This window comes from Pteropus medius, unplaced genomic scaffold (genome assembly GCF_902729225.1).
Source record: "Pteropus medius unplaced genomic scaffold, Ma_sr-lr_union100, whole genome shotgun sequence".
Lineage (NCBI taxonomy): Eukaryota > Metazoa > Chordata > Mammalia > Chiroptera > Pteropodidae > Pteropus > Pteropus medius.
In genome coordinates this window covers 2,442,997-2,455,556 of record NW_024340695.1, presented here as the reverse complement: position 1 = coordinate 2,455,556, position 12,560 = coordinate 2,442,997, and the positions used below count along the sequence as shown (strand labels likewise).

General features: G+C 42.5%; 1 protein-coding gene and 1 long non-coding RNA gene across 2 annotated transcripts in view; one reads left to right on the top strand and one right to left on the bottom strand.

Annotated features, from left to right (window-relative positions):
* LOC120603718 (uncharacterized) overlaps positions 1-12,560 on the top strand; it is a 54,693-nt gene that overhangs the window by 26,446 nt on the left and 15,687 nt on the right. The gene's annotated exons all lie outside the window — the stretch shown is intronic.
* PRKCH (protein kinase C eta) overlaps positions 6,606-12,560 on the bottom strand; it is a 197,890-nt gene continuing 191,935 nt past the window's right edge. Inside the window, exons 13-14 of the mRNA XM_039864425.1 lie at positions 9,516-9,659; positions 6,606-8,058 (exon numbers count right to left, since the gene is read on the bottom strand). Of these exons, the coding sequence (XP_039720359.1) occupies positions 7,912-8,058; positions 9,516-9,659 (291 nt within the window). The 3' untranslated portion in view covers positions 6,606-7,911. The remainder of the gene's footprint in view (positions 8,059-9,515; positions 9,660-12,560) is intronic.

Sequence of the window (12,560 nt, the reverse complement as noted above, 5' to 3'; positions counted from 1 at the left end):
GAACTCCTTCCCTCCCAAGGAAGTCAATTCCATATTACCTTTGTGAAAAAAACTTCATTTTTATGCTAAAACAAGTTCTATAACCCTGTCACAGCCCAAGATCATCTTAGTTCTAACCCTGGGAGCAGTAAATATCCAGACTAGTCCCTCTCCATATGGCAGGCTTTATCAGCCAGGATTGTCAAGGTTATGCTGCAGTGATGAACAACTGCTACAATTTCAGCAGTATTAAACAACAGTGATAAAAATAATAGTAATTATCTCTTGGTCATGCGAAGTGTCCATCAAGGATTGGCTGAGGGCTTGGCTCAAGTTAATAACTCAGAGACCCAGGTTGTCAGAACCCAGTTGTCATTTCTCAACATAGCCATTCACTGGAAGAAAAGTCTGGTCTGCTGAAATGTTCTAGCTAACAGGTATTGTACATATAACTGTTAGAACTATTCAAGGGACCTCACCTGCATTTACCAGGACTACAAAAGGGCTCTTACTACATGTCCAAGAGTAAGATAGCTGCAATATTTGGAGCACAGCCTTAATGACCACCACTAAACATTGGAAGGTGGTTAGGATGTCATCCTGCTTTTTATCTCAGGCTCTCAGTTTACCATCTCACTTGCCATGTTGCATGCTTTTTGCTCCTTTTGTCACTCAGTTCATTCTCTTCTGACCATGATTGAGCTTTGTATCTCTCTGTGGTGTCTACAGCTGAGTCCAGTTTTCCAGGCACAGTCTAATTTTGGCTCATTGGGGCTCATTCCCCTCATCTGAGGCACCATGGTTTGAATTCTAGAGTCTAAGATTGCAATTTTATTTATATTTTTGACAACCGCAGCACCCTGCTGGTATATATTCACTGGACTATAAGCTCCAGGATGGTGGGGACTACAACTGTCTTGCTTATTGTAGTGTCCCTGTCATTTGGAGAAAGGTCTGACAAATCCTAATATTTGTTGGATGAATATATATATTGAATTTATTCTTTGCCTCTGACTAAGTTTTTACTCATGCTGTCGAGTCTTGTTGCTTCCATCTTGTCCTGATATAATTAGCTTTTTCGGATCTAAGTACAGGTTATATTTATTTCTTAAATTTGTTCCAGCATAGAGCTGTGAAAAAATATTATTTTTGGAGTCAAAAATTGTGTATTTGACACGCAGCTCTGATTATATCACTCAACAGCACATATTTCTTAAGCACCTACAATGTGCCAGGTGCCATGAATACAAGTATGAGGAAGAAAAGGCCACAAGGCCATCTTACCCTTGAGTGGGTTAATTTTAGCAACAAAAATATAACATCTCTAGATTAGAATGTACATTCATGACTGCAGTAATCACTGAGTTTTTTTTTTTTTAATTCTAGTTTTTCCAGCATGTCTGGCATATAGTCAGTGCTCAATAAATATTAGTTTAATGAGTAAAGGAACTCTAAGCTGTAGTTTGCTCTTTTTTATCAGAATCTCCTGGGAGGGCATATATAGTTTGGAAACATAGTAACCCTTTGTACCATTGTCTAATTTTTGTGTTTAGTCATGATGTTGATTGTTTGAAATCTAAAATAAAAGGAAGACATGAAATTTGTTATTCTCAAGAGATCAGGGCTTACCCAAGGTTGCAGAACACTATTTCAGATTGATGATAGTCTATTAATCACTATACTCTGGGTACCATTGTTCATTTAATCTAGCTTAGACACAAGGAAGTGAGACTTTGTCATGTATGTTGCTTGAAGCTCAGCTATACTAAACCTATCACATCTTCCTGATCAACCAGTCTAGTAACCATCCAAGAAAAAAATGCAATTAGACTTTCCAGACTTGTTTTTATGAACTCTTCAACAGTCCTAATGTTAAATGCCCCTTCTGGTGCTCAGAAATCACTGCTTAACTAATTCTGTTCTGCAGTTTTGCCCATACTTACCTGAATGCTTTATCTAGATAATCTCTTTATCTATGTTGGGCTATACAACTTACTGTAACCTTTCCCTCTTGAAAATAGCTTTGAGGGAAAAAGCAGAGCACAGTTGAGGAATACTGCTTTCTCTTTCATTCACAAGTACTCATCAGTTGCTGGAAGAGGGCTTATCTTTCTCATGATCTTGTGCTGATCTTAACTTTAGAAAGCACTTTTCCTTTCCATGGATGAACAAACATGAGAAATATGAAAGACAACTGGGTATGAGATGTATGCGATTTTAGGGATTTGGGATTGAGAGAGCATGCAGAGAGCATGATGGGTGTGCTAATGTGCGAAGGTCGCATAGAGATGGACAGGGAGGCAATCCGAGTGATGGAGGGTTTTGTGTGTGGTGAGAGTAGTGCGGGGTTGGTGTCTGCTGGTGGAGGCTGATCAGCCGTATCCCTCTGCTCACCCTTAGTCGTGAGACCACACGGCTGGAAGAACTTGAGGGTCATCCAGGTTATTTCTGACACTTTCGGATCAAATGACTGCTAGACTATCCCCGGTTTCTAACATTTTGAAATGTCTCCAAAGAAAATTCCTGTGTCATCCTCTGCAACCCACCTGAACATTTGACTACACAATTTTTCACTTTGTCTAGCTTAAAATCTTCTAGCTATGGTTCAAGCCCTTAGAAGAATGAAATCTCTGTGAGGTGAGAACTGCCTTGGTGGCTTGAGAAAGGCAGCTGTGGGTGGTCTGGAAGGGTTATTGCATGAAGACAGGGATGCTGTGGCTGTTTTTAGTAGGAATACACAGGACTACAGGCTCTCCCATTTTATTAGAAACTTTCTTCATAGATATCTTCATCTAGAAAGAAAAGGCCCTTGGTTCTATTATTGACTTTAAACCCTTAGGTATGCCAGGACTTGTGACCTTGAGCACATGTCCTCTTTCTCAACAGGTCCATAGTCATGTTGAGTATCTAGAGGGTGTCCAGCAGGTACAGGTGCTGGCATGAGGTCTCTTTGTTATTTGGTCAGAAGTGAGTTAAATATACCTTCAAGTTAAATTTAGCAGAACAAAAGAATTCCTGAAAGGCTTGAGAGAAGATCTATTTTAGAGAAAACTAAATATTTCTTGGCCTCTCATTTTTAGGGTAATCAGCACAGTTTCAAGCTTAATACTGATCCTGCATGTCAATCAGGGTAGGATGGGCTCAAAACTCCTGAGGAAAAGTTTCTAAAAGAGTCTCCCGAGCAATTCCTGCCACCAACTAATTAGAAAAGTAAAATTCCTCCAACTCGAAGCTGGCACAGCATCCCCATCAAGAGATGGGCTGCGTGAAGAGTGTAGTACTGTCCATTTTTTTCTGGACATCACATGCAACTTTCCTGTGGTTCTCTGGAATAGCTGACAATAATAACTGCTAACACCGATTGATTTTCTATGATTGATTTTCATGGGGTAGATGTTTGACATAGGATATCACAGCTGATGCCTGCTGTAATAACATGAGGTAGGCAGGTACTATTCTCAATCCCATTTCACAAATGAGAACACTGAGATCTAGGGGAAAGACTCCCCAAGAACACACAGTAAATGGGAGATTCAGTACATAGGTCTGCATTCTACTTAAGTCGGCAGTGCTCTTAACCCCCGTGATGTCTTGCTTCCCAGAACCATGGTGGGCAGTGTAGGCAGCATTGCTCTTATAGGCAGTCAATGCCAGGGGAAGAGCTGACACAGGATGATGCTGAAGGTGCAGAAATACATGGGAGAAATATAATAGACTCTAAAAGAGCTTATAAATAAATACAAAAACTGGGACTTATGTCATCTAGGTGTTTGGAAAACTAGCTAATGTGACAGGTTGCACTCTGAAAATCAAATGTTGGAGGAAGAGAGAGTATAGAACTGACTTGTTCTGGGAAATAGAGTGAGGATGAGGGGAAGAGAACAACTGACAAGGGAGTGGAGGTGATTGTGCGGGGCACAGCTGGGACAGGATGACGCTGAGGGTAGCACTCTTAGCTTTGGTTCTAATTCAACACAGGAAGGAAGGAAGACTACAAAGCCCCATTTATAGCTGCACTCCGGCTGACTCTGTCCAACCCACAAGTCAGTTCAGAGGAACTTATGACCACAGGGCTCAGTTCCCCTGCAGATGTCTCAGGCTGTATCTGAGTCTTATCCTCAGACGAGGTAAAATGATAAGTGATAGGACCCAGTGTGACTCTGAGCCAGGGGCAATCACAGTAGGCTGTCTAGTCCTTTTAAAGTCAACGCAATCAGGATGACCAAACTTGAAAATAAATAACATAAAGAAAATGATGTTGGCCGGTGATATGGTCAAGGCCAAATCTGTGGCTGGAATATTTTCAAGGCAACCTGCACCCAATTAAGATCAATAAATGATAAATGGGGTATTTTATTATTGTTCTTTTCTTTGCTACCAAGTTACATCAGCTCTGTAGTTGTAAACATGCAGCTGCCAGTTAGGCTCCAGGCTACATGTCTTCTTCTTGTGATGCCCCACGAGCCAGCAAAGTGGGTAGTAAGGAGTTATTGAAACATGAAAAGTCTTTTCTGGGAGGGGATAGGATAGGACTGGAAATCCCACCAAAGTTCAGAGGTTACCCCAGGGATTCAGATGGGGTTTACAGGATTCAGGGTGACCCAGACTGTTTCCTCTTCCTTGAGGAGGCTTGAGTCCCAGTTGCATCACTCTGGCCTGCCCCAGTTCCTTTAAGGAGGGGTTACCAGCTCCAGGCCCTTGACATGCAAATCCTACAATCTCACTGCTGATAAATGGTTCTGCAGACAGGATGACTAATACCATCCCGCCCGGCTGGCAGTTTACCAAGTTTTCCCTGCTAATCCTGATTTTATACCCTTTTTATTGTTCTTAAAACCCCACAAACATGGGAAAAAATAGAATCGGCCTTAATAGAAGAACCTCACCAAATTGGGTTATAAAAGTAGAAACTCTGGAGTTAAACTGCGTGGTCTGAATCTTGACCCTACTGGTTTGTGTGACTTCGGATAAGTTGCTTAATCTTGCTATACCTCAGTTTTCCTATTTGTACCATGAAGATGAGAGTACCCACCTCCTAGGGTACTGAATGAGTAAATACATTTAAATGTTTGGAACAGATAATAAACATGCACTAAATGTTAGTCATTATTAAGGGAAAACATCTGCAGTCAAAAGCTGATGAACATCTCAAAACAAATGCTTTGTAGTTATTCTTTCAAATACTTAAGGCTGATGTCTAGTTCGTCCCTGTAGGGACGAATAGGTTTGGGAATAAGGACTAGCTGGGGAGGACTGCAGGGTGATAAGGCCTGAGGATCTCTAAATATTCCTTATCTAAGAGGCAAGGTGGTCCTGAGGAAGGGGGTTGGGGAGTCAGTGTGACCTCACTTTGACCTCACTACCAGCAGTCCCAGCAGCAGACTCAGCACTTGCTGATAGAATGGCTTGTGGCCAGTCTGCCCCAGGAAGTGTAGGCAGGAGGCCAGCCTTGTGATCCTCAGAAGGGATGCAAGGTTTAGGAGAACTGATGAAAGATGTGAAGCCACGCTCTAACCCTGGAGTTGGAGATTCTTTGAGTTTTTGGTAAATATCCTATATCTCCCCCTCTCCCTCATATGTAAAAGAAGAACAAGAAAGAAGCACTGGAAATTCTATCATAGCAAAATCATTGGCTGTGATAATCTGGCAAGTCTGGAATTACCTTAAAAGAATGAACTTATCCCAAACTGGGGTACCCGGGTAGCAGGCTTGAGAATAGATTGTGATGAGGAAAGCTGCTGGGTGATTACAGACTCATCAGAGAGGAGTGTGGGTCCTTTGCAGGGCTGTGATAATGGATTTTGTGAACGAACACAGAAGGAATGCTTTATTCATGGTTCTTTACCACTGTGGGATAAACCATACCAAGTAGCTAACTGCCCCACAGAGCAGAAGACCCTGAGCTACAAAATAGCAATGAAGCCCCCAAAATCCCAAGATGAGAATGATTCCTTCCTTTCTTGAAGTCTGTTGGATTAGAAGTTCAAAGATTTGATCTGTCATAGACTGGATTCACTCCTTACCAAGTCTGAAAGCTTTTGGCAACCAATAACTCAACTTCTCTGAGCCTCTCTACTCATTTGTGAAATGTGCCATGGTATTCACATTAGAGATAGTGGTAAAATTACCAGCTTCACTTCCCAAGAGTATTGTAAAGATCTCGTGAAATGATGTAGGCGAGAGTGCCTATGAAAGGCTAAATGCTAAACAAACATAAAAGGGGGGCTCCTAACTACTCCAGTCGTTCAAAAGTCATTTTTCACCTTGAAATGCAAGAAAGAACTCCCAGCAGAAACTGTCACTACTAGCCAGACACCCCTTGTTGCTCTGTAATGCCCCATCCCTTTTGTAGTTAGAGGGAGGCCATGTTCTCGTCAATCAAATGTGAGCGAGGTGATGTGTCTCCCTCAGAGGCAGGCAGCGAGCACCTCCCCCATCTCTCCTTTGCTCTGACAACCATGGAAGCTGCATTTCCCAGATGGCATCATTACAAGATGGAAGAGGGCTGTGGAACTTGCATTATATGTGAATGAGAAATAAACATTCTGCCTAGTCACCGAGAGTTCAAGGGTTAGTCTGTTGCAGCGGTCCTTACCCCGATTCAGCACAAAGTTTTGGTCAGTCAGTAAGAGACAGACCATGTTTATTTAAGGCATACACAGAAAGTTATTCCAACCTTTCCTCTCCGGAATTTGCTTTAAAAGTTCTATCCATTCTGCTCAAAGCTATTAATTGGATATGTGGTCTCCTAGAGGGGATGGGACAAATCCTTCTAGACAAAAAAAAATTTCCTTTTGCTACAAAATGCATTTATTTCCAGCCAGATAAAATTCTCCAACTGCATATATGGTTACATAGTATAAGGTCCTTCTTTGATAAATGTGCTGTTTACAAGAGCCATTTCTAATTATTAAAATGCATACCAAACAAACATCTTCGCCTCTTAAAATATAATTTAAATAAACTGCTAACGTAAAAGCCATAAGTCGTCATAGACGTGAGTGGCGTGCGATTCTTCACTGAGGAGTCCAGGGCAATATGGACACGTTGCCTCACGATGAGATTCCACGAGTCAGCAGGCAGGCAAGCAAGCACCTCTAGCTTACCTGCTGATTGTGTGGATAGTTGCTGTTGCGGCAGTGAGCCTTCTGTGAAAAAAGAGTTATGTGCAGACAAAGTATGACATATGCAACGTAGAGAGGCATTTCACAGAATGCAAACACCAGGTAAATTAATGGACTGTAGAATGAAAGCTTGGTGAGCGCAGATCTGTTTACCCTACTGGGTACTGTGGCACCATCTTGATGGGCACTCAAATAAATATCTATAAAGGTAAGGATAAGAGAATAAGCTGGAACGTTGTCTTGGTGTCCAACATCTGTTTTCAAGATTGGGCTTTAAGTTATGATTTTTTTGCATACCAGTTTTTGTTTCTTCAGAGTAAATCATTTTATTTGGAAAGCCATCCATTTCCTTACCTTTAGATTCTTCATTAGCCTTTAGCGACTTCTTGCGGACTTCCAGTATTAGGGGCTCACTGGCTTAAAGAGAGGTCCATACAAAGTCTTGATTTGTCTCTTGAAATAAAAAGCCTGTTTGGCTCAGAATTTCTAAGATCTAGTTTATTCTTCACACTTCTCTCATTTTGGTTCCTGTTAATATCCCAAGCTCGAACTAGCCACCAGACTCATAGGTTGAACAGTATATTTCTTCATGAAATATAATTTCAGCATCAACTATTTCCAGTGCCACGGCTCACTCGGGACTTGAAACAGTTGATGTCTTGAACTTCCGTCCTTCAGAGTTCTCCACTTGCTCCCTGACAGTAATGTTGTTCTAAGGCTGATGCTGTGGGGTTCTCTGCAGAGGAAATTCCTGGAAAATCTGTGTCCTCTTGTGATTCTCATATCATCTCTCTCATTCCCCATAAAGCTAAGGTTGCAATTCTGGAGACACGAAGGAAAAGTTTCTAAACTCATCCTGGTTAATCATAGGAAGATGTCCCTCATCAATTGGAGTTAAAACTGGCTCTTCTTTTATGAAGTCAGGGTCGAAATTACTGACATCTTCTCGAGATTTCTGTCAAAAAGAAAACAAGGGTCAAATTTATGCACTTGAAACTTACTCATCTTCCATGGGACTTGGCCCATTCCAATGAGTTCAGAGAACTCTGCTACTCAGTAGCATTATTTACAGTTATAACAATTATGATTAAACAGCATTTTATAGTAATTCTGCATTGTGTATTATTATGGCATTTGGTAACCACCAATTCACTAAGCTCATGAAAATCTTGCTGAGCAAGGCCAGCCTTAGGCTGGGAGGCTAAGAAATTAATTTGGTCACCTGAACCAGCTGGCTCACTCACCCTTTGCTCTCCATTTCACCAGGGCGCCACTTCTCTACTGGCCTTAATGAGATGTACACAAGCTCATATTTGTCAACAGAGGTTGAGTAAGTTCACGCTTGCCCCGCCTATTGTTTTGTGCACAGGTCTATGTTACTGAAGAGATTTTTCTCTCGAAAGATTTCTTGGAAATGCTGAGCTTAGGGAACAACTACCTCTCATTTTATTCACCAATCAGATTTAATATGGCCAGCTGGCAAAGCTTTTGCTCATTCCAGAGGAGCCGGCAGGGGGATGCCCATTAAAGGCGGTGGCTTTGCCTCTGGGTGCTTGGTGTCCAACCAGCAGGCTATTCCAGATTAAGCTTGTGTGTTTGGAAATGTTGGTATTTTACATTTTCATAAACTAGTGCTGGAAAGATCATTTCTACTACTGTTAGACCTCTCATTTCTCTTACCTGAGTCAATGATACTTCTCTCTCCACCTTTGGAGCACTCCTCATCCCCCCAACTCTTGATCTACTGCTAGCTCAGCATCTCTGCCTTCCTGTTGTGGATCTCCTGACCCACCTCTTAGTCTGAGGGGTAAGAAGGAGCTTACCCCTCAGACTAAGAGGTGGGCCACCCTCAGGAAGGCTACCCCACTCAGCTGCTTAGCTTGGGGAGACACCCTTTGTGCTCCTAGTATTTCTCCAGTCAAAAGGGACCTGGCCTGAGCTCTGCACTGCAGTCGCTGTTACAGACCCAGGCTCTCCAAGCCGAGGAGCCAGGCTTACTGAAGTGAGTAGCATTCTCCATTGTCTGTACTTCCTTAGGTGCTTGGGAAAGGTGCCCTCACTGAGGAGCATAAGGACACTGGCTTAGGAAGGGTGAATTTCTCAATCAGCCAAACTGTTTTAGAGAACCTGGAAAGTTTCAGGCTTTTTAGGCACCAGGAAATTTTATCTTAAGTTAAGGGACAATGAGGCTAGGGCAAGCAAGAAGTGAAAACTTTGTGAGAAGTAACCGGGGCACACAGAGAAGTAATCTGGGTCTCAGGCAAGAAGTCTGGCCTCCTCCAGGTAAAGGTCCCCTGCCAAGTGTTAGGTTGACCTTCTGGTTATTCCATAGGGAACCATCCAGCCATTCAATAGACTTTGGAACACTATAACATTTTAAGAAAGTCTAGTACGATGGTCTCAGACACTTACGATTCTGGGTCTGAATGGTGGTTCTAGCTGGCGGTGGTTCAGCTGGGCCCAGTCTATTTCCTTAAAGAAGGGATGTCTCAAGATGGCATGCTCACCGCCCTGAGTCAGGCTACCCAAGCGCATGGTGGGGTTCTTGGTCATGAACTGAGAGATGGAGGGAGAAAGAGTCAATCATTCAATCACATACAACAAGTATGTCACAAGATGGTAGGCATCAGTTCTGGAAGAGGAGTTTGTGTGAGGCTTTCTGGCTGATCTTGCCTAACTAGCTGAATTTTCCATCAAGGGCAGCCAATGTGAATCATCCCTTAAAGTTGCAACTGCTTGTGTGTATTTATGGCCTTCCCCACTTCCATTTCAGACGTGGCCACTAAAAAAAGCTGAAGGGTCCAGTTTTCTGTAAATATCATGTATTTTTCTTTCCTCTTTGAAGAAAAGGAACTCTTTATAAAATAGTGTGCCTTTCTCCAACCCTGCAGTTGTAGAGAGCCCACATCTTATGAATGGGGCTACTTTTAGGAACAGCTGTGCCATTTTTCTGAGAGACCTGACTAGCTGGCCAGGATTCCCACTCTCTGACAAGACCACAGAGAGAAGAGTGGGAGTCATTATTTTGAAGATCTGTGCGAAGAAGCCGCAAGGATGAAAAACAAAGTTCTGTGTTCTGGCTCTAGGATAAACAAAGTTGGCCACTTGTCTTTATGCAACAAAGAAATCATAGTTTTAGTGAAAAGATTTTTTTCTTCAAGATGTTCCCTTCTCCCCTGCCCTTCCATTTTTGAAATGTTTAATGACTGAGAATCTTGCTGCATAGGCTAAAAACCAAAACGAGCACTGCCACACATTCAAGCAATGTGTGTATATAAATCTCCCATATTTCTATCAATCGGGAAACTTCCTTGGGTCTGAGCTCTTATCAAGATGTTTCGGACTAAATCTACTTTCACAAAATGGCCACTAAATATGTTCTGATCACGTTCTGACCAAAGACTAGTACAGGATAATTCACTTTCCATGGCCAGAATGTGATTTTCGATTTCAAAGACACTTAAAACTAATTTAATTTCCCATTTTAAAAAGAAAATTGCCTTGGATAATAAGTTTTGTTTTCGTTTTTAAATTTAAATTGAATTACCTTTAAACACATTTACGACAACTTATGACAGTCTCCGAGTACCCCTTTCCAAGTTTGATTTATGACCACAGGACAAAAGTAATGCTGTGTTCAGAGAAATTTCTTTAGAGTAGAATTTCCAGAGTAAACCTTGTAGAAGGTGCAGACGTGAAAAGGTAGTGTTAGAGGTGGCCGTCCCTGCCATGCCAGGTGTCCAAAGCTGCAAAGCCTCCAGTGTTGCTTCACACGAAAATGATCATGTGGAAAGAGGAGACCTCAAAAGTGCCTAAGCACATCTGACAGGATGGACCACATAAAATGCTAAAAAATCTTCAAAAGGGAGCCAATAAAATATGAAGACACCGATGGGGTTTAATAGCTTTTCCTCTCTCCTAGTGACAAGGAATGCAAGGCCACAGGTGGTGCTGGCCTGGGAGTGGGACCTGAAAGTAAAAGGACCTTTCAGAGCTCCACAGCTCCATCCAGAGCAGTTAGCACTCCAGGCTTGTCCAGTGGTCAATGTGGATTTAGGAAATACATATCTCAAATAACTCAGTTCTGTAAGAACTAGGAGGTCATTCTATTTGGACTCTACCTGGATAAGGCTGTGCAACTTAGAAAAGAAGAGGAAATACATTCACAAAAGAAATGAGTAGATTCTTTCAGGAAAGTTGGTGAAATGTAATCTCTGGTGGAATAACAGCATCTATTCCAAGAGCTAATTAACAAAAAACAATGCTGCAAAAAACCTCAGGATACAAGGATGGCAGAACAGACCTAGAAGGCTCGTGTGAAATTCTCAGGCCTGCCAATGATACTAGCAGAGGATAGCTTGTGAATGTGTGGGTACAACTTGTTCTTCTGGGCAAGAGGAATAATGCACTGCTCTCGATGCCAGAGTGGCAGAAGTGCTGGTGTCCGAGAGACTTTGCCCATTCCTCCCTACCCTGGCACTGAAGCTAAGCTTCCAAGGAGCACTATGGAACGGCATTGCCTGAGAAAAAGTAGACCAAATCACGGCTGTCCCTCCTCTAAAAACTGTATCCCTGAGCATGGAGAGAGGCAGAATAACTCTTTTACTAGCTTGATACTTTTGAATAACAAAGCACTTTTGTTTTGACCCTTAATATCTTTTCTTGAGCCCATCTTCCATTTAAAGTTTAATGCAATTTAATTTACAAAGGTTTACATGTGTCTACTGTATGCACAGAAGTGTACTAGGCCTCGTGTAGATACACAGATGACAAGGACAGTGTCTCCCCATTAAGTTGATCAAGAGAATGGGGAAGAGGCAAGCAGACTTAATCTGTAATACACAGCTGGATGAAATGATGAGACATAGCACAGTACTGTAGGAACTTTGAAGAGGGGCTGGGAAAATAGCATTGGGAGCTGGTGGTAATGGCCTCATGGAAGAGGTGGCATCGGATGAGAGATGAGGCAGATGAATACAATGCATACAGGCACGAATGAGGAAGACAGCTGTGCCTAATCCAGCCAACACAAATGCACGAATGCATGTAAGCACCTAGTATGTTGGTGGAGGAGCAGGTAACATGGCGTGGCTGGCACTTGGGGGTGGTTGAGGAACTGGGGGACAGCCAGTAGGACCCATGAAAAGTGTACGAAGAGGTGAGTGACAAGAGCTGCCCTGTGATGACTCTTGCGCAGTGTGATGAATAAATCTCAAATGGAGAGGTCAGAGATTGGTGGTAGGTGGACAATTAGGAGGCTGAGACAAAAGCTGAGAAGACATGCCAAGTTCAGAAATCGGGAGAGTTCCTGGTTAGTGAGAAGGAAAAGTTAAAAGCAAGTCCTTCAAGGTTTAGGGAAGAACCAACAAAATCCACCCTGCTGGGAGCTGGGTGAAAGGGTAAGGAGGGAATGCAAGGTCACAGGGGACACTGGCTGACAGAGCGGTGGTGTTGAAT